The following is a 19,150-nucleotide window of genomic DNA, read 5'->3' as shown; positions in this document are numbered from 1 at the left end:
CCAATGGTGGGGCAGCTGCGGGGTGGGGCATGCTTCCTTTATCTCCTTTCCTCCCTCCCTGTTCCTGCTGTCTCCCTGAAACCTAAATCACTCCCCAAATCCCAGGACATTCATTATCATTACTCCCCAGACTTTCAGAAATATTTAGGGGTCATTTCAGATGCCCCCAAGTCAACCAAGAACAGCTCATTTCAGAGAGAAGAAGAAGAGTTGGTTTCTTATATGCCAACTTTCTCTACCACTTTAGGGAGACTCAAACCGGCTTACAATCACCTTCCCTTCCCCTCCCCACAACAGACACCCTGTGAGGTAGGTGGGACTTAGAGAGGGTGACTAGCCCAAGGTCACCCAGCTGGCTTCGTGTGTAGGAGTGGGGAAACAAATCCAGTTCACCAGATTAACCTCCGTCGCTCATGTGGAGGAGTGGGGAATCAAACCCGGTTCTCCAGATCTGAGTCCACCACTCCAAACCACCACTCATAACCACTACACCTTGCTGGCTCTTTCAGCTCAGGAATCTCCAAATGCACAGTCCTAGCAGCATGCACGCAAACAAAATATATGCAGAAGCCTTGCTCCTTCAGAGAAAAACGTATTGCACTGGAGGAACAGAAGATCAAAGCAGGAGAGTACTGTTGGGTACAGCAGCATACATTCTAGGAAATGGCCCTGGTTCGGAGCCACTGCAACGCCTCCTTGAGATGTGGGTGTCCCATGCTGTGTCAGCAAAGCCGAATTTTAATCTTGAGTTGCTTTATGGTGACTTGATTGGCCATAGAGTTCCATAGATTTCCCCCCCTAATGGTCCCTGGATTTTTTTACATGTACTCCTGCAGCAAATCCTGCCTGCAATCATCCTTGTGGATATTAAAACAGGCCATGTGCTGTGACCAGTGGCAGGTTCTTCCGGAGGGAGCTCTTTAATTGCTTTCAGAGAAACTTCCCCCCTGGTGAACATATTGTGCAAATAGATGGGAATTCTGGGAATTATTTAATGCCAAATGAACTGAAATCAGCTAATTAGATGAACTCTCACACACTGCAAATAGCAAGCGCCTTCTCTCTAATAACCAGCGTGGCATGAGGACCGCCGATGCAGTTCAGTCGCTGTTTATTAAGGGAGGCGGGCAAGAAAAAACATTGTATAGTTGCAGGTATTTAATATTCCCTGGAGTGCAGAGTAAACAAATCACAAAGCAAATCTAATCCTTTCGACTCCATCAAAATCAGATGCTTGTTTTGTTTTACGAGCAACGGGGCAAGGCTTTTTCTCCCATGGCAGACTTTTTTCTCCCATGGCATTCGCTGCTTTGGAAAACTAGGAGCGTGAGTCTGTAAAGGGGGCATGCTGTCAAAACACGAGGATTTTGCAATTTACCATCATTCCATTATTTCATCATAGTTAAATTTTAAAGATCTGAAGGACTGTCTTTTTAAAAAAATACCTCTCAATACAGGGCTTGGGAACAGAGAACCTTTCCTTTCCAATTAAAAATGAACCTCCACAAAAAAAATATAGGGCTGGACTCAGAAGGGACCCTTTCTATAGCAGAGTGGCATGGGATACTAAGCAGCTGTTTTGAAAGGGAACAGGGAACTAACAGCAATCTTTGAAAGGTGACTTTGAAAGGGGAATTAGACATATTCATAGGTCCATCCAGAGCTATTAGCCATACACACACACGAAACTGCCTTATACTGAAACAGCCCATCAAGGTCAGTATTGCCTGCTGAGACTAGCAGCAGCTCTCCAGGGTGATAGAGGTCTTTCACACCACCTACTGCCTGGTCCTTTTAACTGGAGACACCAGGGGCTGAACCTGAGACCATTTGCATGAGAAGCAGAGGCTCTTCCACTGAGCTACAGCCCCTCTAAATGATATGAGCCATGATAACTAATATGCACATTATGGAGTACACAAAATAGGTCTTCATCCTACAACCTATGTAACAGCCTGATGTGAGTTCTCCTCAATTCCCATGTGCGTGGAACATGATTCACATTGAAAGTGAAGCGTCTGTGGAGAAGGGACCTCAATCTCTCTCCTCCACACAGGTTTCCTGACCAGGAATGAGCTGAGGTGGTGCTATTTGTACATACAAGTCCCCCCAACAGGCCTGGGAAACCAGCATCAGGGGAAGGGGGGGCTGAAGACCTTCCCCACACATACCACAATCACAGTCTGAATCAGACATCACATGCATCCAAGAACTTAGGAGAAACCAAGACTCAAGGGTGACTGTTACTCAGGACATACGGTGGACCCAACCTGTGCGATGTGAATCACCATCAAATTGAAATTCCAGAGGTAGTACATCTCTGAATAATAGTTGCTGGGAAGCAACAGTTGCAGGAGGCTGGTGGGCCTTACAGAGTATTTGGTTCAACAGAATGCTGGAGTAGATAAACCACTGCTCTGATCCATCTTGGCTCTTCATACACTCTGGACCCAACCAACACATTTTAATGGGGGGGGGGGGAAGCTATTTAAAACTTCCTGCCATTATACTATCCACATGGGATGAACCTATGGAAAAGTAAACAGAATTCTTTCAAAGAAAGGCTTGCCCAATATTTGCCAAGCATGCTTCAAGAAAAGGATTTCCTGTTTGGGGGCGGGAGGAGAGAATAAATTAACATCATCTTCCAGCACTGTGAAAGAAACTAGGGGGAAAAAAAACTACCAAGGGTTTCCAGGGTCTCAAGGTGAACCTAACCCCTTGAATGACAAAGCTACCATTTCCAGGGAAGTCTCTCTTCCATATTATGGGGCGAGCAAATCAAAGCTAACATGTGGATATTCTTGTGAAGAGATGCTAACTGCAGTTTGACTCACTGGTGTCAATGGTGGATACCAAATCTTTTCAGACACAGTGTTCCCATGTTTGTTTGTTTGTTTAAAAAACACATTTTGCATGGCACAACAATTTATAACTCTTACTTCTCCTCCTCCTGTCTCTGCTGCTGTACTTAATTGCAAAATGCTGGCTTTTTCCTCTCCACTTTTAACAAGGTCTGTATTATAGATTCAGGTTGGAACTATCACCCTGCTGCCCTACATTTTGTGAATTAGACATCGATTTTGAATGCAAGGCTGAGAAAAGGCCACTGAGTCAAAGCACAAGGAGTCAAACGCTCTGTTGACATGGAAATATGTATATTCTAGTGGAATGGACACAAAAGCAGGGAGGTCAGCCATGTGGAATGCCCTGAAAAGGGAAAGGAACACTGGGAAGAATGGGAAGTTGGTGACTGGGCCACCAATGGGACTTGTAAATTACCCTTCCATATCTCAACAACCTTGAAGAAAACTGGAAGATGCTGTTAGACGAAGGTCTGGGCTCAACCAGATCCTCGATTTGTATCAATTCAGAGAAATAAATAATTCAGCATGCACAAGGTCAAGTTCTTGATGGTGGCACTAGGCCTGAAATGGTGGGCAAAAGGCATCTGAGGGCTGACAGGATTGCATGAGGGTATTAGAGGAAGTTCTACTTCTCATTGGAATTTGGTGGATCCATTACTGAGCATTTTTTTTAACATACTGCTCAACCAATGTTTTTGTGTCCACCCATCTGATGGTTTGGGAGTCAGAAGAGGGAATGAGTAATGTTCCCCACTTTAATTCTTATATATGTCTGTGTATATATGTATGTATGTATGCTTCGGTGCTCTTCTTTTTACTGTTGGTTATATAGACCTGCCTGTATGCATGTCATACATTTCTATATACAATTTCTATATTATTTTATACATACTACATATGTTGTGTATACATGTAAAGTTGGATCCAACCAGTTCTTCTGCTGGTGAGAAAGGAAATCGGTAACCCTTCCGACCACTCAAAAAAGCTATGCTGACGATCATGGGACCTGCATGATCAAAAGCCATGTCAGATGGGGACTGTAGTAAGGAGGAGAATTGGGTGTGACCGAGTGGGGAAAAAACCAAAACAACTGGCTGGATCCAACCTTTAAACTATTTCCTACATTCACACGTGCTAGAGAAAAGACCCCTGAAAGACTCCATTGGTGCTTTGTAAATCATTCTCAATGAATTTAGCTCTTACTATACAAACAGTGTCCGCCTGTATTGATTGTTTTACTTTGCACAATTTTTGGCAGCAGCATGGGTTTGACTGTGCATATTGGATTAATGCTTTGACCTGGATGGCCCAGGCTACCCCAATCTCATCAGACTTCAGAAGCGAAGCAGAGTCGGCCCTAGTTAGTACTTGGATTGGAGACCACCAAGGAAGTGCAGGGTCTCTATGCAGAGGTAGGTAATAGAAACCACCTCTGTCTTTTGCCTTGAAAACCCGAAGGGGTCACCATAAGTTGGCTGTGACTTTATGGCACTTTCCACCACATTAGATTAATCATTGTGATACATACATGAGTGTATTTTGAAACTGCAATGAAATTTGTACTAAAGATATTCAGAAAGGGTAAAAGGTACGGGATTTTAAATTACACACAAAAGCCCACATCTTTGGAAGGAAGAACAGTTGGGAAGAAAAAGGAGAAAGCACGTGAAACAGAAGAGGAAACACAGGAAACATACAAGGTACTGGAACAGTGTGGGATGGGCTGCCATAGAATCATAGAGTTGGAAGGGACCACCAGAGTCATGTAGTCCAACCCCCTGCACAATGCAGGAAACTCACAACTACCTCCCCCCCCACACACCCCAGTGCCCAGAAGATGGCCAAGATGCCCCCCCATGAACTGCCCAAGTTCATAGAATCAGCATTGCTGACAGATGGCTATCTAGCCTCTGCTTAAAAACCTCCATGGAAGGAGAGTTTACCACCTCCACTGAGGAACAGCTCTAACTGTTAGAAAATTCTTCCTAATGTCTAGATGGAAATTCTTCTGATTTAATTTTAACCCCTTGGTTCTGGTCCGACCTTCTGGGGCAACAGAAAACAACTTGGCACCATCCTCTATATGACAGCCCTTCAAGTACTTGAAGATGGTTATCATACCATGCAAATAAATGTGACAAAGGAAATGTCTGCACATGCGAAGTGTTCCAGAAAAGGTAGACATCATGTTGCTAGGAGTAAAGAGGCACTTCCATTTGTTTCTTAATTTAGGAATTCTGGGTGCTCAGCAGCTCAGTTTTCAACCTCAGCACGCCTCATCAACAAACTCAACAACCTGGGTGACCTTGCACAACAGCTTAAACATGTTCTGGAACACTAAGTACAAATCTAAGTAACGCAAAGAAGCCAGTCATCCTGGCAAATGCAAGACAGTTGTGTTTGGCAACGAGAACTGATTGCCTAAGTAGCCATTTCATTCTTTATGCTGGGCAAGTCACTGTTTTTTGACTAAAACTGAAAGGCAATCGTTTAATAAAAAGGAAACCAAAGGAAATGTTGCAAAAAGAGAAGCCCCAAAGCATCCATTCCCAGCCCAAGCCCCTGCTGTTCCAATCATTCTGTTTTTCCATTTTCTTTCCTTAAATCTTAAACACACCCACCCAGATCTTTCTATAGTTCCTTCAATGGTTTGCCTATATATTTGATCCATTCTGTTTTACTTTACATTTTGGGAGTGTTATAACCGTAGATGTGGATAGTAAATTTGGAATTGGTCCACCCCATAGACTGTGGATTAGAGGTGATTTCCAAGTCCCAGCCAAAGTGTAAACTATAGTTGTTGTTTTTTTAATGCAGTGGGATGAACTCTTGCATTCCTCATTTAATACGGACAACTTTCTTAGCCGTGACAAGCCACAGAAGCTAGCAGATGCTCTCTGTTAATTTGTCTAATCTGATGATTCATTTTTGAATTGCTTTTCTATTCCATCCTTTCTTCGAGAAGCCCTGCAGAGTCCTCCAAGGATCATGTGTGGATGGTCGGGCTGAAAGAACAGTGACAACGAAAACTTCAGAGGTGAACAGAGATTTGAGCCCAGGTCTTCTAGTGCACTATCCTTGGGGTTGAGCCACGGTATCAGAGAGCCAATTCTTTGGTACAAAATGGCTGCATACCCAAACAAATGTTCACTGTCTCTTTAATTCACCTCTCCTGGGGCTGTTTGCAAACTTTACAACCGCAGACAAAGCAGGACAGTGCCAACATGGTGAAAGAAGCCAGGGAGAGTTGTTTGGTGGCTTTCTGGCATGGTGCTGATAGATTGTCTGTGTCTTTAACATTAGCTTCTATAACTCTGCTTTGGCAGCTCCACAGAAGTTCACTGCATTGGGTGGGGGGGAATCACATTCAGCAAGGCAGTGACACATGCATAACCCAGTCCATTCACTTTCCTCCTCAGCACAGCCAGTGTGGGTACAGAGGGAAGTGTTTTTGTGTTGCCTGGACAACACAGAGATGCACTCTCTTCCCCCTTGCAGAATGGGCAAGCTTTGCTCATCTTTGTAGCTCTTCCCCCACAGAGTTTTCAACTAAACAGGAACAGCTTGTGAATGAAGCTTTGACATGAGAGGTTTCAGCTCTGGACGAATGAATGTTCCCCATCATTTCTTTTTATATTCATTTTCTTTTGCCCCACAGTTTTGGTTCTCTGCTTCTTATTGCTAGTTTTGGTGATTCTTTGGTATTGTGTACCTACGTGGTATGGTTTTTATAGTGAATTTATACCAGATTCATTCATTCAATGCTCCCAATGCTGTTTTTAATTGAAAAAAATGTGTGCCTTTTATGAAAAAGTTTTTTTAATGACCAAAAAAAAAAAAAAGAAGAAGAAGAAGAATATGCATGCAATTCTGTCCTGAATTATGGGTTATTCAGATCAGAGCAGCATATTTAGGGGAGAATGCCCAGTGGGGAAGAAGCCTCTCTAACATTAAGAAGAAGAGTTGGTTTTTATATGCCGAGTTTCTCTACCACTTAAGGAAGAATCAAACAGGCTTACGATCACCTTCCCTTCCCCTCTCCACAACAGACACCATGGGAGGTAGGTGGGGCTGAGAGAGCCCTAGGAGAGCTGTGACTAGCCCAAGGTCACCCAGCTGGCATCATGTGTAGGAGCAGGGAAACAAATCCATTCCACCAGATTAGCCTCCGCCGCTCATGTGGAGGAGTGGGGAATCAAACCCGGTTCTCCAAATCAGACTCCACCGCTCCAAACCACCGCTCTTAACCACTACATCACGCTGGCTCTCTGGAGCCATGCTGAGGGGTGAACATGTGTGAAAGGAGGGAGGGGAGCATGTTTGCAAGATCGCCTACTGCTGCCACCTGTTGGCTAAGACAGGAACAACTATGTTGCCATGTCCTTAACTCCCCCTCCCCCTGTGTGTGTGATTTTGCTGTCAAGTCAAAGCTGACTTATGGCCATCCCTTAGGGTTTTCAAGGCAAGAGACATTCAGAGGTGGTTTGCCGTTACCTGCCTCTGTGTGGGCTGAGAGAGTTCTGAGAGAACTGTGACTGGCCCAAGGTCACCCAGCAGGCTTCATGTGGAAGAGTGGGAAATCGAACCCGGTTCTTCAGATTAGAGTCTACCGCTCTTAACCACTTTTCCCCATGCCAGCCAAAATGACCCCCATTTTGTTATTTGGGATGAGGGAGGCTAACGTTGGGAGGGGGTCTATTCAGCTCACCCATATCACTCATCTCCAGACCTCGTTCATAAGCCGTATTAATGTCTTTTGTCAAAACGTTATTATGAGCATCAAAGAGAATTATTACAAAGCACTTCGCATGCAAATAAAGGAGGGGCTGGAAATGACTAATGTCACTCTTTTCATGGCTCAGTTTCCACAGCTTACGGGGTTTTGAACCATGACAGCAAACTACCCACTGGGCATCCAGGAAGGCTTGGAGCTCCCTCCTTTGTGGATTTTCAGGGCCTCTCTGCATTCCTCTCAGGCTTGGCACTGGCCTTTTTTTCGCTTTGGCATCTTGGCAAGTGTGTAATTAACAGGAATGGCTATTTATGATAAATTGTCGTAATAGGACTCGCTGTTTCTTCCAGGAGAACTGAAAATAAAGAAAGCAATACCTACAAACAAAGCGTAATTAGAGCACACGGCGCTGCTTTACAATACACAATCAGCCAGGTGACTCTGACCCCCCCCCCAGCAAAGCAAGATTTGTGTTATTCGCAGCTATTAGCAAACACACCGTTGTTATCTCTCCTGCTTCATCTTTAATTAAAAATTATTTGCCTCATCTCATCATCCGCAGATTGCGTGACCAGCACAGTATTGAAAGGTGCTGTTTGAAAGGGGGTGGGTGGCGGGGGGAGAAAACACAAATGAGGAAGGGAACGCAATTTGTGCATCGGAAAGACAAAGTTTGGAAGGGAAACTTGCGATAAACAAATTGCTGCCAGGGAAGCTTTAAGCACTCGGGGCAGATCCGGCGCAAGCTTTTCCTTTTCATCTCATTGTTAGAATCTGGCGCTTCACTCTATTTTCATTGTAAGCCAATGGCTATTACCTTCTTACATACTGGTACAATTTCAAGTTTGCAATAATTCACAGTCTGATAAAAGCTTCCTTCCTGTTTATCTCATATTGATATCCCAGTGTTAACCATCCCTTTTCGTTGATATATCCTAGTGCCATGACCACATGCACAGGGAGAGTGCAGTACTTGAGATTCTCCCAGGCAGTACGTTCGAATGCCATTTTGTCTGAAGTTTTCTTCTTTCCCTTTTAGTCTGCAGGAGTCTTCAGCTTCGGCAATGCATGGGTTTCCTTCCTCAGCAGGAGGCTTTCAGGCACAATAGTGACCACACATACTGGGAAGACCATGCACAGCATGCTCTCCCCATACATGTGGTCACAGCACCAGCAATGTAACAACTGAAAAGGCTGTTTCCCCCTCCATAGTGAGGATATCAGTCTGCAGGCATTCACTTTTGAAGACAGCCGCAGTCACTTGGCTTGCTTTGGAATGATTTGATGAGGACAGAACGTGACATTATAAGGAAAACGGTAGCCCCGTGTCAAGTTCCTTCTCCGTAATGAGCATTACAACTGGCCTTGTGTCTTGCTATCATTACACTTCACAGTGCATTTTCCCATCCCTGCCCCACTTCACTGACTGGTGGGGGTGAGGAAATGCTCAGCACTGTGAGATCGGGACATGGGAAAATGTGGTTGAAAATGTGGTTGGATACATTCTATAAAATCTATATTATGAAGGAGAGGGAGGATTTGACCCACCTCAAATGAAGAAGTTAGACAACACTGTGGGTTAAGCTAAGGGTTTATTCATTAAACCCTTAGCTTAACCCACAGTTAGCGTGGCGTAGTGATTAAGGGCGGTGGTTTGGAGTGAAGGACTCTGATCTGGAGAAGCGGGTTTGATTCCCCACTCCTCCATATGATGGCAGACGCTAATCTGGTGAACTGGATTTGTTTCCCCACTCCTACACATGAAGACAGCTGCGTGACCTTGGGCTAGTCACTTCTCTTAGAGCTCTCTCGGCCCCAACTATCTCCCAAGCCCTACAAATGGGCAACCCATGTGCCATGTCCTAATCAAGCATGATGACCCGATGCCATTGTGTGCCTCATTGGGGTGAACAAGTCTGAAATGGTATATTTTTGTGTTCTCTTTCTTGCCAGCACCTTAAGGGGGATGTCATCCCTTGCCAGTGCCAAGGATACACACTGGCCTTAATGAATCACTACCCCTGCATTCCTAAGAGGCTCTGAGCAAGAGCCTCATTCATTAATCTGCTCCCTGTATTGTCATTCCAGTCCTCGCTCTCAACAGTTTCTATTCAGACCATTTAGAATCCTTTACAGGAAATGGAAGCTTGAATGCCAAAGCACCAAGGCCATGTACAAGCCATTAGTACTGAGAGTGCTTCTCTCCCAGCATTGGTTCTATTGTCCATGAGCTTGGTATCACAACAAGCATGGGCTATTGTTGAGTTGCTGTACTGGAAGTGCTCACAGCAGGCCAAGATCTCTCTTCCCCTCCATTTGACATTGTTTCCTAGCAGTGATTTACTGTCACTTTGTCAATGCATTGTTGCCATTCAGTGCACTGCGATCTCCAAACGCAAGCCTCTCAGGATGCTGAACCCAGCATTTCAGTACACATTGTACACATGCTTTTTCTCTTTTTCTTCCATCCACTTGATTGTCTGTTCAAACAGATATGCCGTCAGTGAGTCAAAACTGACCCTCTTGACATAAGACAAGGCTGTGATCGCAAACCTCTGTATATTTTTGCCAGGGGTGTTTACTGGGACATTGAAGGATGTAGCCATCACACTGATATCCTTTAAAAAAAAACAAAAAACCCTCATCCTTCTTTCAAAGAACACAAGAAGGCATGCATAACATCCTCCTCCTCCATTATGCCCTCACAATAATCCCGTGAAGTAGATTAGGCTGAGCCACTGACTGGCCCAAGATCACCCAATGAGTGTCATGGTGCGGTGGGGATTTGAACCCAGGTCTCCCCTTTCCCAGTCTGATGCTCTAGCCTGGGGTGACTGCTCTACTAGGTTGATACCTGCACACATAGTATATGAGAGACATATACTAACCAGTATTACAACTAGAACCAATCTGACCAGATGTTTGAGTAATTGGTAATAGATTTTACAACCTATACACATGCCTGGTTGGGTTTGAACTGTTTGTATATGTATGTATGTATTATTTCTGTAAATGTGTGCAGGCTTAACATGTGTTTTAATTAACCACTGATGAAGTCCCAATAGGCCGAAACGCGTTTGGTTGTGGTTACAGATGTCAACCTTAGGATATGCCATTGTGGTATTTTAATGTTTTAAAAATATTTTTAACCTTTTTAACCTTTACATAGCGCTTCCAATAAATTATATTTACAGTATTTATATTTCCTTTTACCCAACCTCGGGTACCCAGCATAGATTAGACTGAGCCAGTGACTGGCCCAAGATCACCCAATGAGTGTCATGGCTCAGTGGGGATTTGAACCCAGGTCTCCCCTTTCCCAGTCTGATGCTCTAACCTGGGGTGGCTAGTCTTTTCTTTAACAAGAGCTACTTCTGAGTAATGAAAAATATCCCAAGCTACTCGCATCCCCAAGTATATCACTAAGTTTTGTTCTGTCTGGTCGAGGAACAGCATGAGAAACAAGCAGCTAAGCAGCACACAGAAAATAACATGAAAGAAAAACATTTTTTTTAAAAGCCTGAAGAAAATCTTTTCCTGGTTCTTCTAGGGGATGCACGAGCTTCTCTGTAACAGCTGGTGAGCTATCAGTAGCCCTGTTCTAACCCCTACATCACATTGACTTCTGAGGGAAATGGCAAATTGGGTTGTGATACAAGCACAGGAATGCCAGCTTGACACATTTGTGTACTGAAGCAGGGAATTATAGACATCAACACCATTTCCAGCATGGAAATGAGCATCCAATGTGCTATCTGGGTGCCCTAGACGTCACAAAATGAATCTTCATCGCTTAAATGGCAATCCTTTCCTAATTATTTCCTTAACTCTTTGGGGGAGCCTTACAAAAGCCAGCCCCTTATCCCCCAGTGCTAGGGTTGCCAGCTTTGGGTTGGGAAATTCCGGGAGGTTTGCATCCTGAAGAGGAACCTCGGTGGGGTATAATACCATAGAGTCCACCCTCAAAAACAGCCACTTTCTCCAGGGAAACTACTCTCTGCAGTCTGGAGATCAGCTCTAATTCCAGGGACACTTATTCTACTTATGGTGGCCATTAAAAAAACACACAGATAAATTCAGCTAAACCTAGAAATCAGGGACAAATGGCCTGCTATGACAGTTCCAGAAAATATGATGTTGTACTTGCCTTATGAACAGGTGTGTGTGCATGCACACTGTCAAGACACAGCTGAATTATGGTGACCCTGTAGGGTTTTCCAGGCAAGAGATGTTCAGAGGTGGTTTGCCATTGCCTGCCTCCACCTCAACGACTCTGGTGTTCCTTGGTGGTCTCCCATCCAAATACTAACCAGGGCTGATCCTGCTTAGCTCCTGAGATCTGACAAGATCAGGCTAGCCTGGGGCTACCAGGTCAGTGATATACATACATACATACATACATACACACATACACACACACACACACACATACATACATATACACCTAGCAAAAGTTATAGGTTTGACAAAACTGAATTTCAAAAGCTTTCTGGCTAACTCCATTCCAAATTGATTACCTTCATTGTTTTTCTGCATATACATTTTAGGTGCACATGGAACGGGACATACTGATATGGAAGGGGCCTGGAACTCAAGCCTCCCCTTGTCTATTTTCCCCTCCTCATTAAATTAAGGCATTTGGTCAGAAGACCTCAGGGAGGCATGAGCTGCTTTTTGCCCACATGCTGGCAACATAACTGGCCCATCATTTGAGACCAGAAGAAGGAGTAGGTCAGTTCCTCAGCTCTTCTGTTGTTGCTGCCTGAGTGTGGGAGACACTGCGGTTGGTAGAGCAACTGCCTTGTTATTATAAAACCTATAGAAGCAGATGAGATCTTTCTGGGTTATCTTTTGCAATGTCTTCAGTTGTTACCAGCTGATCCTTCAGCCAAAGCCATGTAGAGGCAGCCATTTTAACTATGAGATTGGGTTATTAGACTAGGGCAGAGGCTCCCAAACCTTTTGAGTCATGGCACACTTTTCAGGAGAGAAATTCATCACAGAGCACTAATTTTCACTTAGCACCTATATGCTAAACCGAATGATGGTAGTATTTTTTTCCCCAATCTCTTCATGGAACACTAGGAGATGTTTCGTGGAGCAACCAAGTGCTCCGTGGAGCACAGTTTGGGAACCTCTGGTTTAGGTGAAGTTAAACAGACTCCCAGGAAGTAAAATAAAAAAAATAACTGCATATTCCCTACACAGTAGCAAAGAAAAGTGCTACCTTTTTTGTATTAAGAGTCCCAGGGTATGTGTGTGTATATATATATACATATATATATTCTGTTAAAAGGAATTCAGTTCTGTCAAAAGGAATGAATGTGTGGCATCCTAATTAAAATTTACTTGTGTTTGATTTTTTTTTTGTTGCTACTTCTCAGAAAGCAACTCTCCCTATGACAATTCTTTCAGTGGGGCTTGCTCTCTCCACTTTAGCCCACAGAAGTAAAACAGCAGGCAAAATATGAGCTCCTTCTATTTAATTAACCCATTTTAATTCGCTTCTACCGAGCTCTTGCAGATGAAACAGCTGGGTTCATACTTTTTTTTTGCTTTGTTCCCTTCACATATCTTAATCTTTCATTGAAAATGATCAAAAAGCACCAGCAGCAGATGGAGATGCAATATGAAAGGTCTCACAAAGGAGCTGAGCTATCGGAGGGGAAGGGGAGAGAGGCAGAAAAGGGTTTCAGATTAAGTTTTGGAAAAATATCTCCAGGCATCAAAATCCACTGACAACTCTGTATCTCCCTTGATTTTCTTAAAAGGAAAATGCAGATGATTATTAGTTAGCTTCTTGAACTATTGGTTCTAAATATTTATTTTATGTGGAATGGCTTTCAAGTGGTTTTAAGAGAAGCAGAAGCAACATTACTGAAGACTCATGCAGCCAAGCACCTGCCAAGGTCACAAATATTGAAGAACAGCTTCAAATATGTGTGTGTTTAAAGAAGCATTTGCTTTTCCATCCTCCTGAGTACAGAATCTTCTTCCATTGCAACCACCCAGTGGATCAAAGCCTCGAAAACAAGCACAATTTTCCCAGGGTCAAAAGAAGGCTTAATTATAGGATGTTGAGATATGGATGCCAGTCTCCAGGTGGGGACCTGGGGATCCCCTGGAATTACAGCTCACCTCCAGACTACAGAGGCCAGTTCCCCTGGAGAAAATGGATGCTTTGGAGGGTGGATGCTATGGCATTGTACCCCCCCTGTCCTCCCTAGGCTCCATCCCAAATCTCCAGGAGATTCTCAACCTCGATCTGGCAACCCTACGCCCCCATCCCCTGCTAAGGGGACCTGGCAACCCTATGCTGAGATCTAGCACTGGGCCCTCTAGGGAGACCTGTATTCACAACCAGAAGCAAATAGAAACACTTCAGTCAATTGTTCCTTGTAAATTGTTCCCTCCATTCAGATTAAAAAAAAAAGGCATGTCATGAAAATGCATTGTTATAATTTATGCTGGCCAATGGCCTTAACAATAAAATGAATGAAGCACTGTTATAATTACCATGGCTGTCACAGTGCACATCTGATATGGTCAAGGAAATCCAAGGGAGGAAGGAGAAATGGCCTGGTATTACATAATCGAGCCAACATTATGTCAACCAATGCAATATATATATATATTTATATATGGGGGGGGGGATAACCTCCAGTCTAAATCTTCAGAATCAAATAACTGAAGCCTATCTGAAGAAGTGAGTGGCAATCCACGAAAGCTCATACCGTGCCAGAAATTTAGTTAGATTTTAAGGTGCTAGTGGACTCTTGCTCTTTTCTACTGCTAAAGATAGACTAACACAGCTACCCATCATGAAGCCTGCCAGGTAGGGATAAAAAGTAGGGTGATGGAAAACCCCAAATCCTACTGACATGGAAGAGGAGGGAAGGCTTTAAAGTAAACCCATAATCTTTAATCTTTCCACACCTGCATAGGTTTTCCTATCAAAAACCACTCCTTTCCTCATGCTTATATTGGAAGTGTGGGGGGAATCAGGTACCTATCGTGTTTTCCTTATGAGGGTAGCGGTTGTCACCGTGATATGATGTAGGATGGAAGGATTAAACCCATCTTCCTTCCCTCTATAGTCCTAATTTTATATAAGGATCCCACGTCCCTGAAATTTAGCTTTAAAGGATTCTCATTGATACATGATCTCCAATCTTTGTTTAGTCCTCCACATTCAAGGATCACATCATCTTACAGACAAAGAATACCAAATCCATGAGTTAAACAAAAGCTTGACTTGGAGAGTTATATGAGCAGGAAAGAAAATATCTACCAATAAATCCCTGTTTCCCCCCTTTATTCCATTTGCTTTCCTCAAATCAGAGGAAGGGTATTTCTGGGGCAAGCAGGAATGTTTCTCTGAATACAGAAGGCATATTTCTGAATTCTTAATCATAATTGTACTTCGATTTCAACTGGGAATGGGGAGCGTATAGGTTATTCTCTCAGTGGCGGTACCGCATCTCTTGGCCCAATCAAGACAGGCACTAGCAAGCAATGAAGGAGAAGGAGAAGGAGGAGGAGAAGGAGGAGGAGGAGGAGGAGAAGGAGCCCACCCATGTCAGACTCTGGATCCCCATGAACTGGAACTATAAAGCAGGATAGAAGTGTGCTAGATAGATTGCTTAGGTCTCTCTCTCCCTCCCCCCCAGTGCTGTCAGAGGCCCACCCCCACCTCAGGGGCTCAAAATGGTGTGTGTGGGGGAAGCAGGCAATAGCTTCACATTTGAAGTATAGTTTAGTATCTGGGGAGGGGGCATGAGAAGAAGAAGTGTTGGTTTTTATATGCCGACTTTCTCTACCACTTAAGGGAGACTCAAATCGGCTTACAATCACCTTCTCTTCCCCTCCCCACAACAGATACCCTGGGAGGTAGGTGTGGCTGAGAGAGCTCTAAGAAAGCTGTGACTAGCCCAAGGTCACCCAGCTGGATTCATGTGGAGGAGTGGGGAAACAAATCCAGTTCAACAGATTAGTGTCCACCGCTCATGTAGAGGAGTGGGAAATCAAACCCGGTTCTCCAGATCAGAGTCCATCGCTCCAAACTACTGCTTATAACCACTACACCATGCAGGCTCTCAATAATAGTGGCACACATCTCAGCTCACACGCTGCTTCACACTTTACACCTGCCAAGAGAGTCTATGGACTTATTTCTCTTGGCTACCTTGTTTGTGGCATAATGAGGGTGAGGTCAACCTGGCAAGCTGCAGAGACTCACAGATGGGGCCACATTGGCTTGAGGATTGTACACTGGGCAGGTCTGCTCTGAACTAAGCCATTGCTTTCCAAATGTAGCTTGATGCACTGATGAACCTCAGCAATCCCACAAAGCAACGTTTGATAGAATGCTTTCATGCTTTCCAGGTGGAGGCTAAGAAGAAAGTATAAGCCTCTGGGAGTCTGTTGTCACTTTGCTCCCAATTGGAGAAACTATGGCCATGGGAGGTTTTGCCTTGGATTTGCTGCTCTCTAGATGCTCATTTTCCCCATCTGAATTCTCAAAACTCTGCATGGGGGTTTATTTTTTAGTTTTGAGAATTTAGATGGGGGAAATGAACATCTAGAGAGCAGCAAATCCAAGGCAAAACCTCCCATGCATGAATGGACAACATCTACATTTATCATAGAATCACAGAGTTGAAAGGGACCTCCAGGGTCATCTAGTCCGACCTCGATCTATATCTATATCTGTATCAATAGATAATCTTCTGCTTTGCTGGCTCTTTTTTTATTACCCCTCCCATTTTCCAAACATACAGTTGAAATTGATAGGTTTAGGAGTGGAGATTTCGTACATGTCTTACCTGGGCTCGCCTTGGTTGATGGAAAGGTACATCTCCCAAGATGTTTCTTCAGGGATAGCACCATGTGGAATTAGCAGGCTAACTCCTGTAACAGAACAACAACAGGGGTTATCGGGAGATAATCCAGGTTTATGTTGAAAGTCAAATGAATCAAAATTGCAGAGAAGGGTTAGGCCAAAGGAACAAAGTAACCTGTTTTATGAAAGGGATGTCTTGTCGTCACCATCTCTATGGCATAATAGCCAGTGTAATTATTGGTTAGAGTGCCAGACTAGGACCCAGGGGACCCAGGTTCGAATCCCAACTCTACCATGGAAGCTTGCTGGGTGGCCTTGTGGCAGTCACTCTCTCTCTCTCCGCCCAATCTACCTCACAGGGCTGTTGTGAGGATAAAATGGAAGGAAGGAAGGAGAATAACGGAAGCCGCTTTGGGTCCCCATTAAAGTGAAAGGTGAGGTACTGATGAAGTAAATAATAGCAGCAATAACAACAACCATAATAATAATATTCATATTCAGATGCATAAGCTCATGATTTGTGGATTAGGCCATTCTGCAACATCTTAGCTGATACCATGTGAAGAATGGAGATAACACAAGAGGGACATTGCCTACAGCAATGCAATTTTTTAAATTGTTAAATCAAAAGAGTAAATTTCAGTGTTAGGCTGTGGAAACTCAAAAGGAATGATTAAAAACATGTTTCAAATGTTTTCTTTTGCCATGGAATTTAAAGAGTGCCATGTAAAATTTGCCCTAACCTGGATGGCTCAGGCTAGCCTGATCTCATCAGATCTCAGCCCTGGTTAGTACTTGGATGAGAAAGTAAGGGAATCCAGGGTTGCTATGTAGAGGCAGACAACGTCAAACCACTTCTCTTCTTCTCTTCTCTTGAAAACCCTATGGGGCCGCCATAAATTGGCTGCAACTTGACAGCACTTTACAAACACATGTGCAAAATTAATGACTTGTTGATGGTTTATACTGAAAGCACTTGAGCTTCTCCGCCAGAAACCTTCTTGCAGGTTCTCCTTGTATGCGTGCGCGTACGTTCACTCACTATGAAACCATAGTGGTTGATCTTCTACCTAACAGGCCTGAGGGCCAGATGATACTGATGATTTGTGTTACGATTCTGAGGGATATAATTTAGCTGCAAAATGAAGCTGCAGTGTGGGGGATACGGATTACGGCCATGATTATAAAAGGGATTCTTATTTCTCTGATAATAAACATCCCTTCCCACAGCTTTAAGCCTTAGGAATGAATGAAGTATGTATATCTACTGTGCTTTATTTTATTTTTTATATTTTTCGTTCAGGGTTTAAAGCAGCTTGGCAAAGGGCATTTCTCATCTGGGAAATGGCACATGGAGAAACTGCCCTCACCCCCCAAACCAGGCTCTCCTGGTGGTGCTTTCTGCGGCTGAATTGTGTATCTGGGGATCCACCCACTGATCCCAAGCATCTCCTGTTTCTGGCCCTGAACCACATTCCAGATAAGTTCAGTGGGCCCCGGTCTATCCCCTCACAAATCCCAGGAAAAACCGAAGGCCTCATTATCTCCCCTCCCACACTCCGGATATGTCAGAAACATTTGGTTTCTTTTTCAGGCAGCCAACTCACCATTTCTGTATACTCAGTGGCAATTATAAACAATTAAACATCTTGGTCTACTCGATATGCCTCCTAAAGGTATAATTTTTTTTTTGCTTTTAAAAGCCTCTTGCCCTTTAAAAGAGGGTGGTTGTACTCTGCTGTAACACTGCTGCACTTATTATGAGGTATTAAACAAGGCATGCTCTTAAGGAAACACTTTTGCTGCGGTTTAAACTTGAATAAATTCAAGAGCGGGCCTTTACACCTTGCTGAGAGGTCTTGCCCTCCCCTGACTCTTTGCCTCAGCCTTCCAAAATGGTGCTCCAAGGGAGAAAATTATTTCTCTGCGCTGCGTAGTCAGAACAACCAGATGCACAATATTGCAAAGGCGAACCTCCCTTTCAGAGGTCGCTTGACACACAATTCCATTTAGCTGCATGTAGAATTCTCGATACAACAGTTGCTTGATGTTTCTTTCTCCTCTGCATTTCTTCCCCGAGAGCTTTTGGGGGGGGGGGGAGCATGATGTGGTCATGGCTCATGACACCACTTCTGGGTGTGTAACTGGAAGTGACGTCATGGTGTCACTGCTTTCCCCCTCATTTTGCTCCTGCTGCTCCACTAGGGTTGCCAGACTCCAGGTACTAGCTGGAGCTCTCCTCCTATTGCAACTGATCTCCAGCCTATAGAGATCAGTTCACCTGGAGAAAATGGCAATTAGACTCTATGGCATTGAAGTCTCTCCCCTCCCCAAACCCTGCCCACCTCAGGCTCTGCCCCAAAAACCTTCCGCCAAAGACGAAGAGGGACCTGGCAACCCTATGCTCCACTGACCAGAAGTGGAAGCCTGGAACCTGGGGGCAGGAGATTTCCTGCCATAGATTTGGCATGCCTATTTCTTCCCCACACCATTTCTACCCTTATTCTTTGCTTACTGATCTGCAATATTTGCACAGTGGTGTAAAAAATAAAACATAAGTGAACACTAACAAGTAAATCAGTCACGTCTGATGGACAACTCATTGATACAAATCAGAGGCAGGGAGACCTTTATTCTTAGTCAACTGAAACAATACTCATAGAAGCCCAACTGAACAAAAATGTTCTCTGCCCTAAATAAGGCCAATTG

General features: G+C 44.0%; 1 protein-coding gene across 1 annotated transcript in view; it reads right to left on the bottom strand.

The window, feature by feature from the left end:
* UNC5D (unc-5 netrin receptor D) overlaps window positions 1–19,150 on the bottom strand; it is a 423,168-nt gene that overhangs the window by 47,614 nt on the left and 356,404 nt on the right. The window contains exon 11 of the mRNA XM_056860892.1: window positions 16,425–16,509. Within this exon, the coding sequence (XP_056716870.1) occupies window positions 16,425–16,509 (85 nt within the window). The remainder of the gene's footprint in view (window positions 1–16,424; window positions 16,510–19,150) is intronic.

This window comes from Euleptes europaea, chromosome 14 (assembly GCF_029931775.1).
Source record: "Euleptes europaea isolate rEulEur1 chromosome 14, rEulEur1.hap1, whole genome shotgun sequence".
In the NCBI taxonomy this organism is placed as follows: domain Eukaryota; kingdom Metazoa; phylum Chordata; class Lepidosauria; order Squamata; family Sphaerodactylidae; genus Euleptes; species Euleptes europaea.
This window is presented reverse-complemented; position numbering and strand designations above follow the sequence as displayed.